This window comes from Schistocerca gregaria, chromosome 3 (genome assembly GCF_023897955.1).
Source record: "Schistocerca gregaria isolate iqSchGreg1 chromosome 3, iqSchGreg1.2, whole genome shotgun sequence".
NCBI lineage: Eukaryota > Metazoa > Arthropoda > Insecta > Orthoptera > Acrididae > Schistocerca > Schistocerca gregaria.
Window position 1 is genome coordinate 419477708 of NC_064922.1, and position 18724 is coordinate 419496431.

The following is an 18724-nucleotide window of genomic DNA, read 5'->3' on the forward strand; positions in this document are numbered from 1 at the left end:
TATTTGGGATGCCTTGCAACGTGCTGTTCAGAAGAGAAGTCCACCCCCTCGCGCTTTTACGGATTTATGGACAGCAATGCAGGATTGATGGTGTCAGTTCCCTCCAGCGCTACTTCAGACGAGTCCATGTGACGTCGTGTATCGGCACTTCTGCGTGCCCTACACGGTATTAGGCAGGTGTAACACGTTTTTTGGCTCGAAAGTGTAGAAAAAGTAGAAGTTATGAATAACGGTGAGACTAGAACGGCATTGATAGATTTTGTAGTGACATTTTGGCACCTTACCAGTTAGCATACAGAAGATGACTCCACTTGCAATTGCCGCGAGTAATGGAGCGGCTACACCGGACCATCGCCGACCGACGCGGGATGCGCAGAAGTTCGCCACACAGTAGGAGACGAACTGCGCGCCACCCTGCGCGGCCACTGTCAGGAATGGGTTCACGCTCAGACTGCTCACAGCCAGCACTGGAGAGAACATGGTGAGCAGGTACACCGACCTGATGGGATGGACCAGAATGAGCATTTCACCAGTGCATCGAAAATACTTGTCATTATAAAAAAGGATCCTTTAAACGAATTAAAAAATGGTTCCAATGGCTCTGAGCACTATGGGACTTAACGTCTGAGGTCATCAGTCCCCTAGAACTTAGAACTACTTAAACCTAGCTAACCTAAGGACGTCACACATATCCATGCCCGAGATAGGATTCGAACCTGCGACCGTAGCGGTCGCGCGGTTCCAGACTGAAGCGCCTAGAACCGCTCGGCCACTCCGGCCGGCAAACGAATTCAGCATACACACTTTCAATCCAAAGAATTCGAGAATCGCGAAGTCGTTTTTCAGATAAATGAAAATTTCTGGGACACTACACACAAAAAATATTAATTTGTGATGATTACAACTGTATTTAAAAATGATTAAAGAAATAAAAATCATTGATTCGATTATGATCCGTAAAATGGTCTTAAAAAGTTACAAATCAGATCCAATTGTTCCATTACCATAGTGTTTATCAACAAATCAGTAAAATACTTTATAAGGATTTTTAGGAAACTCATTATTAATAGAAATAATTAATAATGATATATTCTCTTAGACAGACTCACCTACCGAAGAGCTCATTTTTTATTCCAGTCACAGTTAAAATAGAACAAAATGTACAAATGTGTGTGAAATCTTATGGGACTTAAGTGCTAAGGTGATCAGTTCCTAAGCTTACACACTACTTAACCTAAATTATCCTAAGGACAAACACACACACCCATGCCCGAGGGAGGACTTGAACCTCCACCGGGATCAGCCGCACAATCCATGGCTGCAGCGCCCTAGACTGCTCGGCTAATCCCGCGCGGCGTTAAAATAGAAATAAAGCAGTAATGATAAGCAACAAGCAGCAACAAAAAGTTGTGATACATAAAAATAGTGTAGTAACTGTTACACTCACTTTTATTAATAGAAAACTACTATTGTTGCTCTTTGTAGGTACCCAACCTTTCAACAAATGGTGAACCATAGATGTATGAATATAAAGCCATACTAAAATCACAGTTGTCACAAAATTACAAAAATTAGGTGCTAATATAGATATATTTTTCTAACTCGATAATTCCTGTGACCAGGCGCATAACTACATCATAGAGAAACGGTGTAACTACAGACTTTCAGTGAATTTGAAAGTTAGTTAGGCAACAATGACTAACGAGTGTGAAGCTTAATGTTACGATGACGGTGAATGGTTAAGGAAAGAGAGAATTAAAGTGTACTATTAAGTCAATTGTTTGAGTCTGATAAGAGTTTTTGAACGTCCATGTATGAAACTAAAATAAAACTGAGGTAAAGTAAATCAATTATCTTCTCTTAGGCTTATCTATATCTAAGATGCTATTCTGTTAAAACTTGAAGAAATATTTTGACATTAAGAAATTGGAGAATACTATCAGTTACAGGTTCCATTACACTTTTATGAAAATGTGAGCAGTCACTTAACTAAAAATGTGTAATCTCGCTTCACATTGAATTAAAATTGTGTACACTTATTTTTTTAAAAAAGTGTTGCTCTCACAAATATCTAAAACGCTAAACTCTTCCACGTTATTTGTTAAGGAATGTTGTAAGTACTTTGAAAACAATGAAACCATTGACAGACTTAATCTATAAAATAAGACGGTTGTTTTTGAAATATAAAAGCAACATGAGTTACTTCTCGGGTAGTACAACACCACTGACTTGCAAGATGACCCTTAGATCTTCAGGCAGTTCTGATAACAGCTCGTTCGCCTCCCTGATGCTGAACGTAACATATGACTAATGAAAGGAACGTTTCTAAATTCTTTAAGTCGGGTAATGTGTGTTTTCTTTTTCCTTTGTTAATGTGTTATGTTTCTGGATCGCAGATAAGAAAAGAGAAAACCAACTCATCACGCCTGTACACTACTCGTAGACCGTTGGTAGGCGATGGTGGGACCTGAGGAGAAGAGGTACTGACGGAAGTAAAACTGCGATGACGGGTCTTCAGTCGTATGTGGGTAGCTGTGTCGGTAGAGCAGTTGCCGCTAAAGACAAAGGTCCCGAATTCTAATATCGGTCTGGTACGCAGTTTTAATCTGCGAGGAAGTTTCGTATCAGCGCACACTCCGCTGTAGAGTGAAAATCTCATTCTGGAAACATTCCCTAGGCTGTTGCTAAGCCAGCTGGTTCTGGAAGGTTCGCAGAAGTGCTTCTGTCAAGTCTGGAAGGTAGGAGAAGAGGTACTGGCGGAAGTAAAGCTGTGTGGATGAATCGTGAGTTGTGCTCGGGTTGCTCAGTCGCTAGAGCGCTTGCCTGCGAAGGGAAAAGGTTCCAAGTTAGAATATAGGTACTACACACAGTTTGAATCTGTCAGGGAGTTTCATACTTGTGGACTGATGGGCGAAGCCAATAATCGTTATTATACGCACGCAACCATTCCGATTTTGACCCACCACCTGGTCACATGGAATAATATTAGAAACATTATGCTGTATGAGAGGATACTCGAAAAATTATCACTGTCGCTGTTTAGTTAGTACCTTAGAGAAGGAATGAATGAAATATAACAGAAATTGTGACAAAGTAGAAAGTTGGAAGATACAGTAAATTCCCTTATGTCATTATATTTCTTGTTGCAATACCGCATACGACCAATGAAAAGTAGAATATGGAAGAAATGTATTCAGTTTAATAATAAAGGAAAAAATACAAATGAAAATATTCTATGGCAGAAATAACAATTAGCTAGAATTAGAAATTGGGTTAGATTCTGTTGACGAAATGGATCATTGTTGATCTTCATTAATGTGCACTCGCAAGACGTACTAAGCAAGGATGGCATTTGAAAGTACAGCAGAAGAGAATAAACAAGCCGGTTCCGGTAACAGAAATCTGCAGATATTAACCATTGATCCAATACTTCAATCGTTTTCCTAATTATGCTTAACAATAAATGGAGGAAATAAGAAATGTGGAGAATGAAAGTCTCAAAGACGAATCATCAGATGATTATGAAATGAAGCGTTGGTGTTTAATACCAAAAGTCAAAATACAGAAAAATAGCATACCGGGGCAAAAGTTCCGCGAAACAATCTAATTGGATGCAGCAGCATCGGATGCTTGAAAGCAGGCATGCTTCAAAGCAAAAATGCTACATACACGATCTGATCAAAAGTAACCGGACATCTCTATGCTATGCGGAATCTATCACTGTACGTTACGAGAGGAGGGCCTCCCAGCAAAAAGGAGGCAGGGTGTATCGTGTTGTCAGAAGAGAAAAAGAGTAGCAGCAGAATGAGTCGATCAGGAGAACACACTGACTTCCGGCGTGTACTAGTCATCGAATGTCACCCGAGAAACAAATCCATAAGAGAAATTTTAACCTTTCTAAAGCTGCCCAAGTCAACTGTTAGTGATGTGATTGTGAAGTTGAAACGCGAAGGAATAACCACAGTTAGACATACTCATGTACTGACGGCAAGGGACCATCGAGATTTGCGGAAGGTGGCTGTAAAAAAGCGCACGAAATCAGCGGAAGGAAACACTTGTGAGTTCCAAAGTGCTATTAAGACTGCATCAAAGGCAATGACTGTGTGTAGGGAGTTAAAAAAAACGGAGTACAATAGTCGAACAGCTCCTTATAAGCCACACATTTGTGTAGCCAATGCTAAGTGACGCTTGAGGTGCTGTAACGATCGACACCACTGGACAACGGACGACTGGAATCGAGTTATTTGGAGTGAGTCACGTTCTATCCTGTTCTATCCTGTGGCAGTCCATGGAAGGTTGCGCATTTGGCGAATGCCTAGAAAACGTTACCTGCCATTATGTGTAGCGCCAACAGTCAAATATGGGGGAGGTGGTGTTATGGTATGGGTCTGTGTTTACTTATTTGGATGTGGATCTCGTAGTCTGGTTAAGAAATCGTTAAATGTGGAAGGATATGAACTCATTTTAGAGGATTCTGTACAGTGTACAGCAGAGGATGAGTTAGGGGTCGATGATTTTTCATATACACATGACAATACACAAGTCAGCATCTATGAGGCAATGGTTCATGCATGATAACATTCCTGAAATGGACTGGTCGACCATCAGCCCTGGGCGGAATTCAATGGAACACATTTGCTATGAATTACAACCTCTACTTCGATCCAGACCGCAGCGTCCACCATCACTACCTTCTATGCTAACGCATCTTCAGGCAGAATGGGCTGCCATTCCTACATAGTGCGACGGTACTGGCCACTACGCGCTGTAGATTGAATAAATACGAGGATCAGTCCAAAAGAAATGCACACTGTTTCAGTAAAAATACAGTTTTCATTCTTCATGTGGAAAAGTTTTACAGTGTGTAGATGCATCCTCCCCGCTGGTTTTCAAACTCTGTTCAACCTGTTCCCGTGAGTGGCGCCGTCACACCATGTCTTCAAGATGGCTGCTACACTTGACGTTCGTCAGAAGCAACGTGCTGTCATAGAATTCCTGTGCTGTGAAAACGAGACAGTGGGAAACATACACAAGATGTTGATACAGGTGTATGAAGATGCTGCTGTCGATCGCAGTATAGTTAGTCGGTGGGCAAGCAGGTTACGTGATGTAAGCGGGCACAGCAGTACTGAGGATTGTCCTCGCAGCGGCAGGCCTCATTCTGCACACACTCCAAACAAATTCGTGACTGCTGACAGATGCATCACAGTGAATGAATTGTTACGCTACGTTGGGATAGGGGAAGGAAGTGTTTGCAGAATACTGAAAGTGTTGGCGTTAAAAAACGGTTTGTGCCAGGTGGGTTCCAAGGATGTTGACAGTGGATCACAAAGAAACAAGAAAAACGGTATGCAGTGAACTTTTGGAACAGTATGAGACTTGAAACATGGCTCCATCATTTTTCACTAGAGACGAAGAGGCAATCAATGGAGTGTCATATTGTAAATTCACCCAAGAAAAAAAATTCAAAACCACACCTTTTGCTGGAAAAGTTATTATGAAGGACTCTTGCTTGTGGACCTCATGCCAAATGGAACCACGATCAGTTCTGATGCATATGTGACGACACCGAAGAAACTTCAAGCTCGACTGAGTCGTGCTCGACCACATCGCAAAAGCAGGATGTTTTGCTGTTGCACGACAATGCACGGTCACATGTCAGTCAAAAAACCATGGAAGCGATCACAAAACTCGGATGGACAACACTGAAACACCCTCCTTACAGTCCTGACATGGTTCCATGTGACTATCATTCATTGGGAAACTGAAAGGCCGGCCAGTGTGGCCGAGTGGTTCTACGCGCTTCAGTCTGGAACCGCGCGACCGCTCCGGTCGCAGGTTCGAATCCTGCCTCGGGCATGGATGTGTGTGATGTCCTTAGGTTAGTTAGGTTTAAATAGTTCTAAGTTCTAGGGGACTGATGAACTCAGATGTTAGGTCCCATAGTGCTCAGAGCCATTTGGACCATTTTTGGAAACTGAAAGACTCTCTTCGTGGAACAAGGTTTGAACATGATGACTCCCTTGTGAACGTTGCCAAACAGTGGCTCCAACAGGTTGGTCCAGAATTTTACCGTGCGGGTATGCAGCCGCTGCTTCCACGATGGCGTAAGGCAGTTGAGAGTGATGGAAATTATGCCGTGAAAGGAAAATATTCTTCCTATAGGATGTATCTACAAACTGTAAAACTTTCAAACATATAGAATAAAAGTTGGATTTAAAAAGAAATAGTATGCATTTCTTCTGGAGTGACTCTCGTAGATCAAGCCCCCACGTTGTATAGCATGAATATATATATATTTGTTACACTCATCAGTCAGCTTAATTGAGCGGCCCAGAGATGTAGCTGGTCTCAATGTTTGGCTACGTTTTTCGTCATAGGGTGCCAGCTCACACCTGTCGTAAACTCAATTTTCAAAGTGAAATAAAATATAAAAAAAGCAATGCAGGCAGCTATTGCGGTGAAATTTAAAAATATTGTGTCACTCACGTTGGTTTATAATTTGAACAAGCAGTTTATTTCTATTTTTCCACGAATATTCTTCAGTATATTGACTAAACACTTAAAATGAAGTCTGAGGGGCTTTTACGTAAGGGCGGCCGTTAATAACTGATGCTACAACAATTCACTATAAAATTCATATATCGTGATCACGGCACTCGACAGTCTGTTCACGATTCACAAAACACACTTTCGTCTGCTGTCCCGAACCACTATATTGAGCTCAACTTGATCGTTGTCGAACGTCGCTACATACATACTTGTCCCCGATCGTGGCAACCAACCCACTACTATCCCCAGATTGGTGGCAATTCGGCTCTTAGCGTCGCTCCTACTCCACTCCGCAAAGATGGCCGCCCTATACACCATCGAAACGACTGCATAACTCAAAACAATGTTTGACAAAAAAAAAAAAATTGCGAGAATTCTAAAATTAAACACAAAAACACATAAGATACATTGAAAAATATGGAAAATTTCTGGGCAATAACAATTTAAAGTCGAGCTTTTTGTATCTGCCACCGTTTTTTCACAAATAACGTTCTTGTGGTGTGATTTTGCTTTTCCCACTTCTTGATACCGAACACAAATAAACAAATAAAATACATACTTAATTACTCACCTAACACTTTAAACTTTAGAATGCTGCTGTTAGTTTAGTCTCTTTAAATTTATTTATTACCAGTCTCTCAGTTGACTCCCATATTCCGACATATTCAAAAATGGTACACAATCTGCTGAATCGGCTGTGATTGTTCGATGCATCTCTACTAGCCGCATCCGTAGACACTTCGTTTATATTAATCGTCCAAAGCACTGCCGAGATATTAGTTTTTAAACTTTCATAAATTTACAATTTTTAAGACTATAACCTTTAATCTATTATATATTTTTTGTGGCGCGCGTCTAGATAATTAAGCTTTTACATATTTTTCTGTCCATGAGTGCCGACTCGCACCTTCGTGTCACTCTAAGTTCTGTTTTTATCAGTTTTTCTCTCGCAAATAAACTCCTCCAAGCGCTTCAACACGGCCATACGCTTCCCTGCCAAGCGTCCGCTCTGGTTTTTCCAAGGCCGCTAGCTACTCGCCACGAACCTGTAGCACCGCCAGCTCTGCAGCGGAAAACTGTCGCTCCAATCTCCCCCCCCCCCCCCCTCCCCCACAGCTTGTACGCTCACAACAGACATTCAGACCCCTCATTGAAAGTGTTCACCACAGAGTTCAAGCGGTTATAAAGGCGAAGGGTGGGCACAGCCCATATGAATGCCCGCTAATAGATGTCCAGATACTTTTAATCAGATAGTATACATTGTACCAAAAAAGAAATGTTTCTGACATGATTGTTTTTCAACGAAGTAAATGAATATTTTTATCCACATTTTTCATTTTATTTTTTCTTCACTCAACTGTATTTGTTATTTCAATTTCACGTGTTACCTAATTCAAAGCCAAATGACTTTATCTTCAGGGTAAAACATGCATTAATCGATGTACATTCCCAACGTATATTGTCTGGTGGAGAGCACGGGGACACTGGTCTGAAATGAGAACCTGATGAATGAGGAGTGTGATAAGCATGTTACAGGATATCTGTACTGGGCCATTTACATTTACTTTATGTATCCACACATCAACAAGTTCTAACATATTTTGACTTATTGATACATGAATGGATTACACATAAACAGGAGTACTAGTTGTTTATGACTGAGATTCTCTAACTTGACAAGAAAAATGCTCGTTCAATAAGTTCTCATTTCTGTGCACTTTCCACATAGTCTTGACCAGTTAACGTAAGCTGCTGATGTACATAGTTTCCTGCATCCTGGTTCCTCAAGATCGAGGAATTTGGCTTTCTATTAGGTAACATGTAAAACAGAAAATAATAAATACAACACGGTCGATAAACGAAACGAAATGAAAAGAGACGAGTTAAGAGTATCTGTTTTCCACCATGAAGTTCATACTAGCTGATATCCTCAGTACACTCCATCACAATGGAAGTTACAAGATTGGTGTTAAGAAATGAATGGTGGATTATAAAGGTATTTTTGCAGTATATTCAGGGAGGACAGAAGCTACTAAAATTTTTTCTGAAAGATTGTTTTAGGGAATATGCAAATGTAGGAAAGACGTTAAAAATAGAAGGAAATTTGTGCATCCTAACATGTGAGAATGTGACATATACAGGGTGTTACAAAAAGGCACGGCCAAACTTTCAGGAAACATTCCTCACACACAACGACAGAAAATATGTTATGTGGACATGTGTCCGTAAACGCTTACTTTCCATGTTAGTGCTCATTTTATTACTTCTCTTCAAATCATATTAATCATGGAATGAAAACACACAGCAACAGAACGTACCAGCGTGACTTCAAACACTTTGTTACAGGAAATGTTCAAAATGTCCTCCGATGCGCTGATGCAGCCCTGGAGAATGGCGTATTGTATCACAGCGGTCCACAATACGAGCACGAAGAGTCTCTACATTTGGTACCGGGATTACGTAGACAAGAACTTTCAAATGCCCCCATAAATGAAAGTCAAGAGGGTTGAGGTCAGGAGAGCGTGGAGGCTATGGAATTGGTCCGCCTCTACCAATCCATCGGTCACCGAATCTGTTGTTGAGAAGCGTACGAACGCTTCGACTGAAATGTGCAGCAGCTCCATCGTGCATGAACCACATGTTGTGTCGTACTTCTAAAGGCACATGTTCTAGCAGCACAGGTAGAGTATCCCGTATGAAATCATGATAACGTACTCCATTGAGCGTAAGTGGAAGAACATATTGGCGAAGCTCTAACATGGAAATTAAGCGTTTCCCGATACATGTCCACATAACATCTTTTCTTTATTTGTGTGTGACGAATGTTTCCTGAAAGTTTGGCCGTACCTTTTTGTAACACCCTGTATACACGGTCGGCAGCGCTAGCAATGGAGGGTACACAGCGCTGTAAAGGGGGCACGGAAAACAGTGCAGTCATTGGTGTAATGCGGAAACGGAGCGGTTTATCTGGTGTTACAAAGGGTATGATCATTGGCTTTCGGGACAAGTGAGGAAGCATTTCCAAAAAGGCTAAGAGTGTGAACTGTTTGCTTCTCGCCGTGGTTAGAGTATACAGTTCTTAGCAAAATGGCGCTGTCCAAAATCGGCATCCAAGTCGACTGTAGTTGAACACGGGCCATAGATGACAAGGGTGGACGACGGCCGCGAGGACGTGCAACCGCCCGTTGAAGCAAGAGGCTACCAACAGTGTCTCCTCAGCGACGGCTCAGCGAACGTTGCTGCCTATGGGCTTCGGCAGCAGCCATCTGGATCGTGCATTGATGGCGACTATGCTGAGTGCTGTTCATCAGCGGCGAAGGCCGAAATCTGCGCATCAATACCGCAGCTGTATGTTCACTGAGTGGCGACTGGTGCCCAGGATGAATTACGTTTTATGCTCCATCGGACAGACGGCCGTTGGAGCGTGCGACGTGCAGCGTCTGAAAGCAAACACTGTGCGACTATTGTAGGAAGAATACAAGTCAGAGAGGATTCTCTGGGTGATATTGTCATTCTTCAAGGCACAATGGACCATTATAAGTACACTACTGGCCATTAAAATTGCTACACCACGAAGATAACGTGCTACTGACGCGAAATTTAACCGCCAGGAAGAAGATGCTGTGATATACACAGAATTAGCTTCTTAGAGCAATCACACAAGGTTGGCGGCGGTGGTAACACCTACAACGCGCTGACGTGAGGAAAGTTTCCAACCGATTTCTCATACATAAAATAGCAGTTGACCGGCGTTGCCTGGTGAAACGTTGTTGTGATGACTCGTGTAAGGAGGAGAAATGCGTACCATCAAATATCCGACTTTGATAATGGTCGGATTGTGGTCTATGGGGATTGCGGTTTATCGTATCGCGACATTGCTGCTCGCGTTGGTCGAGATCCAATGACTGTTAGCAGAATATGGAATCGGTGGGTTCAGGAGGGTAATACGGAACGGCGTGCTAGAACCCAACGGCCTCGTGTCACTAGCTGTCGAGATGACAGGCATCTTCTCCGCATGGGTTAACGGATCGTGCAGCCACGTCTCGATCCCTGAGTCAACAGATGGTGACGTTTGCAAGACAACAACCATCTGCACGAACAGTTCGACGACGTTTGCAGCAGCATAGACTATCAGCTCGGAGACCGTGGCTGCGGTTACCCTTGACGCTGCATCACAGACATGAGCGCCTGCGAAGATGTACTCAACGACGAACCTTGGTGCACGAATGGCAAAAGCGCATTTTTTTCGGATCAATCCAGGTTCTGTTTACGTGCAGTTTCGAATCCTGCCTCGGGCATGGATGTGTGTGATGTCCTAAGGTTAGTTAGGTTTAAGTAGTTCTAAGTTCTAGGGGACCTATGACCTCAGATGTTAAGTCCCATAGTGCTCAGAGCCATTTGAACAATTTTTTTCTGATGTCATCTGTCCCCTAGAACTTAGACCTACTTAAACCTAATTAACATAACGACATCACACACATCCATGACCGAGGCAGGATTCGAACCTGCGACCGTAGCAGTCGCGCGGTTCCAGACAGTAGCGCCTAGAACCGCTCGGCCACCCCGGCCGGCGACTGGGTAGTCTATATATGATTATCTCAGTGAAAAACGTGGAACAAAAGTATCCAAGATAAGTGTAGATAACACTATGCTATAATAAAAGTGAGATTTTGCAGAAAATGTGTATCCTCAACTCGGTATTTTCTGCGACTTTTTCCAGAGCAATGTCAGCACATAGTTTACAGAAGGCTGATTAGAAAATGTATAAACTAAACAATTACCGCGAGCAAGATGAGAGAGTATATGAATAAATACCACGTAAAAGAGGAAAGTTCTGAACTAATGCGAGGAAATCCTCTACAGAATAGAAGGATTGTGCCACAAGGAAACATTGGAGCTTGAATTTGAAGACTTGGGGTTTAGAACTCAGTATTTTCAGTTCTAAGGGTAGTCTATTGAAAATGAACCCTCCTGAATACTGGACGCTTTTCTGTACAATAGTTAAGGAAACGTTATGCAAATTCAAACAGTTTTGTCGGTTGGTGTTTACTCAGTGAATGTTGCCATTTCTCTTGAATGTTAATGTTGTTAACATCAAATTCCATGACGCTGTGTATGTGCGGGGATAACACAGTTACCATCCCGAGACACCAAATCAACGTCTTACACGAAGTTCGCGAATTGAGGCCGCAGATCTGCCATGCCGTCATCTTCTGGGCAACCCATATCTGTATCCTCGTAGGTAAAAAGGAACAGAGGGAGGTCAGAGCGAAATCGTTACGTGTGGAAGCAGATTTTGTTTTTGCCACTTACCTTGCGATGATCAGCAGCACAGAATTCTTGAAGACATTCCGGCTGGAGAAGAGGCTCAGGAACCCTCTCCTGTCTGTCTTGCTCTTGCCCAAGGTCCGAACCACAGACAAGGCGAGCGGAGGTACTGTAGTGCCGTTGGTGGCCGCGATGCGGCGCAGCAGTCGCATCGTCTCCTGCTGGCGGCCTCTGCATGCCAGCCAGCGTGGTGACTCGGGAAACCAGCTGAAACATCGTAAGCATCCAATGAGATGAATCTTAGTTCTGCATTCGAGAAGTAATGGGCCTGTCACACTCGTTGAAAACATGGTGGAAGAGTCAAAAACTGATTGTCAGTCACGAGCCTCCTCACATTCCATTTACTGTCTCCTACGGAATGTTTCTTTTCCTTTGTCTATCAGGGCACCTTTTTATTCTGGCTTAAAATGTTTGATCTTGATAGTTTACTTCCATTGTTCTGTTCTTGTAGATGTTTAGTCCAACTCCAGACTACCTTTGACCATTGTTTTTCTCTCCTAGTATCGAGTTATAAGCTAGAATAAATATATCTATTTCCGTTTATTATTTTACTGTCTTTGACAATTTCTAATAACATCATGTGAAATGTACCGGTTCACATGAGATCACCGAAGTTAAGCGCTGTCGGGCGTAGTTGGCACTGGGATGGGTGACCATCCATGCCCCATGCGGTGTTGCCATTTTTCGGGGTGTACTCAGCCTCGTAATGCCAATTGAGGAGCTACTCGAGCGAATAGTAGCGGCTTCGGTGAAGAATACCATCATAACGACCGGGAGAGCGGTGTGCTGAACCCACGCCCCTCCTGTCCGCATCCTACAAAATTTATTGAGCGTCTACATCACGTAAACGTACTCTTATGAGCCAAAACATTATGACCAATGCCCACCGCGACGTTGGATGCTGCGTAGTGGCACTGCAGGCACGTGACGCGGTAACAAATGTATGTAAGCGGAGCAGAGACAGGCGGAGGATCACCCTAGCGAAGATATGGGCTGCAAATGGAGAAATCCATCGAGATAAGCGACTTCGACAAAGGGCAGATAATTATAACGCAGAGCCTGTGAACGAGTATCTCGAAAACGGCGAAGCTGCTTGAACTATCACGTGCTGCTATCGTGAGCATCTATAGATATAGATATAGAACGACAGTGAAACTACCACTAGGCGCTAAATGGTTGCACGTCCACGACTCTTCACAGAATGTGAGTTACGGAGGCTTCTCCGCTCTGTAAAGTAGGATAGATGGTGGTCTGTGTCATCTCTGCCGAAAGAGCACAGTGTTATTGCACGAACAAGCGTTTCGGAGTACGCCGTTCATCGTACATCGTTCAACAAAGAGCTCAGCAGCAAACCATCCCTACGTGCTCATATGTTAACCCAACGACATCGTCAGTTACGACTGCAGTGAGCACGGGACCATCGGGATTCGACCGTCGATCAATGGAAACGTGTCAGTTCTCCGGTAAACCACATTTCTGCTACATTAGGTTGATGGTCGTCTCCACACACGCTGTCATCGAGATGAACGGCAGCTCGAAAAGTGCAGCGCACCATGTATACAGTCTGGTGGGAGCAATATTATGCTATGGGAGACGTTCTCCTACCCGTGAACGGGTGGTAGTAATCGAAGACACGCTGACAGCTGTGAACTACCTGCATTCCTTCAATGTCTACATCTACATCTACATCCATACTCCGCATGCCAACTGACGGTGTGTGGCGGAGGATATTTTGAGTACCTCTATCGGTTCTCTTTTCTATTCCAGTCTCGCATTGTTCGTGGAAAGAAAGATTGTCGGTATTCCTCTGTGTGGGCTCTAATCTCTCTGATTTTATCCTCATGGTCTCTTCCCGATATATTCGTAGGAGAGAGCAATATACCGCTTGACTCCTCGGTGAAGGTATGTTCTTGAAACTTTAACAAAAGCTCGTCTCCCCTGCAAAGTCTTCCACTGGAGTTTATCTATCATCTCCGTAACGCTTTCGCGATTACTAAATGATCCTGTAACGAAGCGCGCTGCTCTCCGTTGGACCTTCTGTATCAACCCGATCTGGTACGGATGCCACACTGGTGAGCAATATTCAAGCAGTGGGCGAACAAGCGTACTGCAACCTACTTCCATTGTTTTCGGATTGCGTTTCCTTAGGATTCTCAATCTGCAATCCGCTTTACCGACGATCAACTTTATATGATCATTCCATTTTAAATCACTCCTAATGCCTACTTCCAGATAATTTATGTAATTAACTGCTTCAAGTTGCTGACCTGCTGTATTGTAGTTAAATGATAAAGGATCTTTCTTTCTATGTATTCGCAGCACATTACACTTGTCTACATTGAGATTCAATTGCCATTCCCAGCACCATGCGTCAATTCGTTGCACATCTTCCTGCGTTTCGTTACAATTTTCCATTGTTACAACCTTTCGATATACCACAGCACCATCCGCAAAAAGCCTCAGTGAACTTATGATGCTATCCACAAGGTCATTTACTTACAATGTGAATAGCAACGGTCCTACGACACACATCTGCGGCACACCTAAGATCACTCTTACTTCGGAAGACTTCTCTCCATTGAGAATGACATGCTGCAGTCTGTTATCTAGGAATTCTTCAATCCAATCACACAATTGGTCTGATAGTCCATATGTTTTTTCTTTGTTCATTAAACGACTGTGGGGAACTGTATCGAACGCCTTGCGGAGGTCAAGAAACAAGGCATCTATCTGTGAACTCGTGTCTATGGCCCTCTGAGTCTCGTGGATGAATAGCGTGAGCTGGGTTTCACACGACCGTCTTTTTCGAAACCCATGCTGATTCCTACAGAGTAGATTTCTAGTCTCCAGAAAAGTCATTATACTTGAAAATAATACGTGTTCCAAAATTCTACAGCTGATCGACGATACAGATATAGGTCTATAGTTCTGCACATCTTTTCGACGTCCCTTCTTAAAAACGGGTATGACCTGTGTCCTTTTCCAGAGACCTACGGTACACCGCTGCAAGAAGGAGGGCAAGTTCCTTCGCGTTCTTTGTGTAAAATCGAACTGGTATCCCATCAGGTCCAGCTCTTTTGAGCGATTTTAATTGTTTCCCTATCCCTCTGTCGTCTATTTCGATATCAACCATTTTGTCATCTGTGCGATAATCTGGAGAGGGAACTACAGTGCAGTCTTCCTCTGTGAAACAGCTCTGGAAAAAGACATTTAGTATTTCGGCTTTAGTCCGTCATCCTCTGTTTCAGTACCATTTTGGTCACAGAGAGTGTGGACATTTTCTTTTGATCCCCCTACCACTTTGACATAGACCAAAATTTCTTAGGATTTTCTACCAAGTCAATACATAGAACTTTTCTTTCGAATTCATTGAACGCCTCTCGCATAGCTCTCCTCACATTACATTTCGATTCGCGTAATTTTTGTTTGTCTGCAAGTTTTTGCTACGTTATGTTTGCTGTGAAGTTCCCTTTGTCTCCGCACCAGTTTTCTACCTCGGTTGTTGTACCACGGTGGCTCTTCTCCATCAAATGGTTCAAATGGCTCTGAGCACTATGGGACTTAACATCTGAGGTCATCAGTCCCCTAGGCTTAGAACTACTTAAACCTAACTAACCTAAGGAAACCACACACATCTATGCCCGAGACAGGATTCGAACCTGCGACCGTAGCGGTCGCGCGGTTCCAGACTGTAGCGCCTAGAACCGCTCGGCCACCGCGGCCGGCGGCTCTTTTCCATCTTTCACCAGTATAATTGCACGTCTCTCTCAGCCAGAAGCGTGCTACAGTAGTTTCAGGACGATTTTAATGAACTTTCGTTGACACCTAATGTAATGTCTATGAGAGCGATCACTGCATACGCAAATCAGAGGGCCGTTATTTACGTGAATTACATGACCTGTGCGTAGACATCTAATCCGACATACACAATGTGATCAAAAGTATCCGGACACCCCCAAAAACATACGTTTTTCACATTAGGTGCATTTTGCTGACACTTGCTGCCAGGTTCTCCATATCAGCGACCTCACTAGTCATTAGACATTATGAGAGAGCAGAATGGGGCGTTGCGAGGAACTCACTGACCTCGAATGTGGTCAGGTGATTGGGTGTCACTTGTATCATACGTCTGGACGCGACTATTTCCACACTCCTAAACATCCCTAGGTCCACTGTTTCCGATGCGATAGTGAAGTGGAAACATGAACGGACACATACAGCACAAAAGCGTACAGGCCGACCTCGTCTGTTGACTGCCAGAGACTGCTGGCAGTTGAATAGGGTCGTAACGTGTAATAGGCAGATATCTATCCAGACCATCACACAGTTTTGCATTTCCTACGTGCTGTAGTAAAAGAAATTATTCAGATAGTGAAGGGAGACGAAAATTTAATAGTCATGGGTGACTGTAATTTGGTAGTAGGAAAAGGGAGAGAAGGAAACGTAGTAGGTGAATATGGATTGGTGGTAAGAAATGAAAGAGGAAGCCGTCTGGTAGAATTTTGTGCAGAGCATAACTTAATCATAGCTAACACTTGGTTCAAGAATCATAAAAGAAGGTCATACACATGGAAGAACCCTGGAGATACTAAAAGGTATCAGATAGATTATATAATGGTAAGACAGAGATTCTGGAACCAGGCTTTAAATTGTAAGACATTTCCAGGGGCAGATGTTGACTCTGACCACAATCTATTGGTTATGAACTGTACATTAAGGGTCAAGCGGTTCTAGGCGCTCAGTCCGGAACCGCGCGACTGCTACAGTCGCAGGTTCGAAACCTGCCTCGGGCATGGGTGTGTGTGATGTCCTTAGGTTAGTTAGGTTGAAGTAATTCTCAGTTCTAGGGTACTGATGACCACAGATGTCAAGTCCCATAGTGCTCAGAGCCATTTGAACCATTTTTGTAGATTAAAACTGAAGAAACTGCAAAAAGGTGGGAATTTAAGGAGATGGGACCTGGATAAACTGATAAACCAGAGGTTGTACAGGGTTTCAGGGAGAGCGTAAGGGAACAAATGACAGGAATGGGAAAAAGAAATACAATAGAAGAAGAATGGGTAGCTTTGAGGGATGAAGTAGTGAAGGCAGCAGAGAATCAAGTAGGTAAAAAGACGAGGGCTAGTAGAAATCCTTGGGTAACAGAAGAAATATTTAATTTAATTGATGAAAGGAGAAAATAATGAAATACAAACGAATCAAAAATGAGATTGACAGGAAGTGCCAAATGGTTAAGCAGGCATGGCTAGAGGACAAATGTAAGGATGTAGAGGCTTATCTCACTAGGGGTAAGATAGATATAGCCTACAGGAAAATTAAAGAGACCTTTGGAGAAAAGAGAGCCACTTGTATGAATATCAAGAGCTCAGATGGAAACCCAGTTCTAAGCAAAGAAGGGAAAGCAGAAAGGTGGAAGGAGTATATAGAAGGTTTATACAAGGGCGATGTACTTGACGACAATATTATGGAAATGGAAGAGGATGTACATGAAGACGAAATGGGAGATACGATACTGCGTGAAGAGTTTAACAGAGCACTGAAAGACCTGAGTCGAAACAAGGCCCCGGGAGTAGACAACATTCCATTAGAACTACTGCCGGCATTGGGAGAGCCAGTCCTGACAAAACTCTACCATCTGGTGAGCAAGATGTACAAGAGAGGCGAAATACCCTCAGACGTCAAGAAGAATATAATAATTCCAATCCCAAAGAAAGCAGGTGTTGACAGGTGAGAAAACTACCGAACTATCAGTTTAATAAGTCACAGCTGCAAAATACTAACACGAATTATTTACAGACGAATCGAAAAACTGGTAGAAGCCGACCTCGAGGAAGATCAGTTTGGATTCCGTAGAAATGTTGGAACACGTGAGGCAATACTGACCTTACGACTTACCTTAGAAGAAAGATTAAGGAAGGACAAACCTACGTTTCTAGCATTTGTAGACGTATAGAAAGCTTTTGACAATGTTGACTGGAATACTATCTTTCAATTTCTAAAGGTGGCAGGGGTAAAATATAGGGAGCGAAAGGCTATTTACAATTTGTACAGAAACCAGGTGGCAGTTGTAAGAGTCGGGGGGCATGAAAGGGAAGCAGTGGTTGGGAAGGGAGTGAGACAGGGTTGTAGCCTATCCCGGTGTTATTCAATCTGTATATTGAGCAAGCAGTAAAGGAAACAAAAGAAAAATTCGGAGTAGGTATTAAAATCCAGGGAGAAGAAATAAAACTTTGAGGTTCGCCGATGACATTGTAATTCTGTCAGAGACAGCAAAGGACTTGGAAGAGCAGTTGAATGGAATGGATAGTGTCTTGAAAGGAGGATATAAGATGAACATCAACAAAAGCAAACTAGGATAATGGAATGTAGTCGAATTAAGCCGGGTGATGCTGAGGGAATTAGATTAGGAAATGAGACACTTAAAGTAGTAAAGGTGGTTTTCTATTTGGGGACAAAATAACTGATGATGGTCGAAGTAGAGAGGATATAAAATGTAGACTGGCAATGGGAAGGAAAGCGTTTCTGAACAAGAGAAATTTGTTAACATCGAGTATTGATTTAAGTGTCAGGAAGCCGTTTCTGAAAGTATTTGTATGGAGTGTAGCCATGTATGGAAGTGAAACATGGCCAACAAATAGTTTGGACAAGAAGAGAATAGAAGTTTTCGAAATGTGGTGCTACAGAAGAATGTTGTTAGATTAGGTGGGCAGATCACGTAACTAATGAGGAGGTATTGAATAGAATTGGGAAGAAGAGAAGTTTGTGGCACAACTTGACTAGAAGAAGGGATCGGTTGGTAGGACATGTCCTGAGGCATCAAGGGATCACAAATTTAGCATTGGAG

The 18724-nt window shown here is 42.9% G+C and overlaps 1 protein-coding gene across 1 annotated transcript in view; it reads right to left on the minus strand.

The window, feature by feature from the left end:
• Positions 1-18724, minus strand: part of LOC126355397 (solute carrier family 22 member 7-like) — a 134603-nt gene that overhangs the window by 32152 nt on the left and 83727 nt on the right. Inside the window, exons 4-5 of the mRNA XM_050005695.1 lie at positions 11866-12087; positions 285-499 (exon numbers count right to left, since the gene is read on the minus strand). Of these exons, the coding sequence (XP_049861652.1) occupies positions 285-499; positions 11866-12087 (437 nt within the window). The remainder of the gene's footprint in view (positions 1-284; positions 500-11865; positions 12088-18724) is intronic.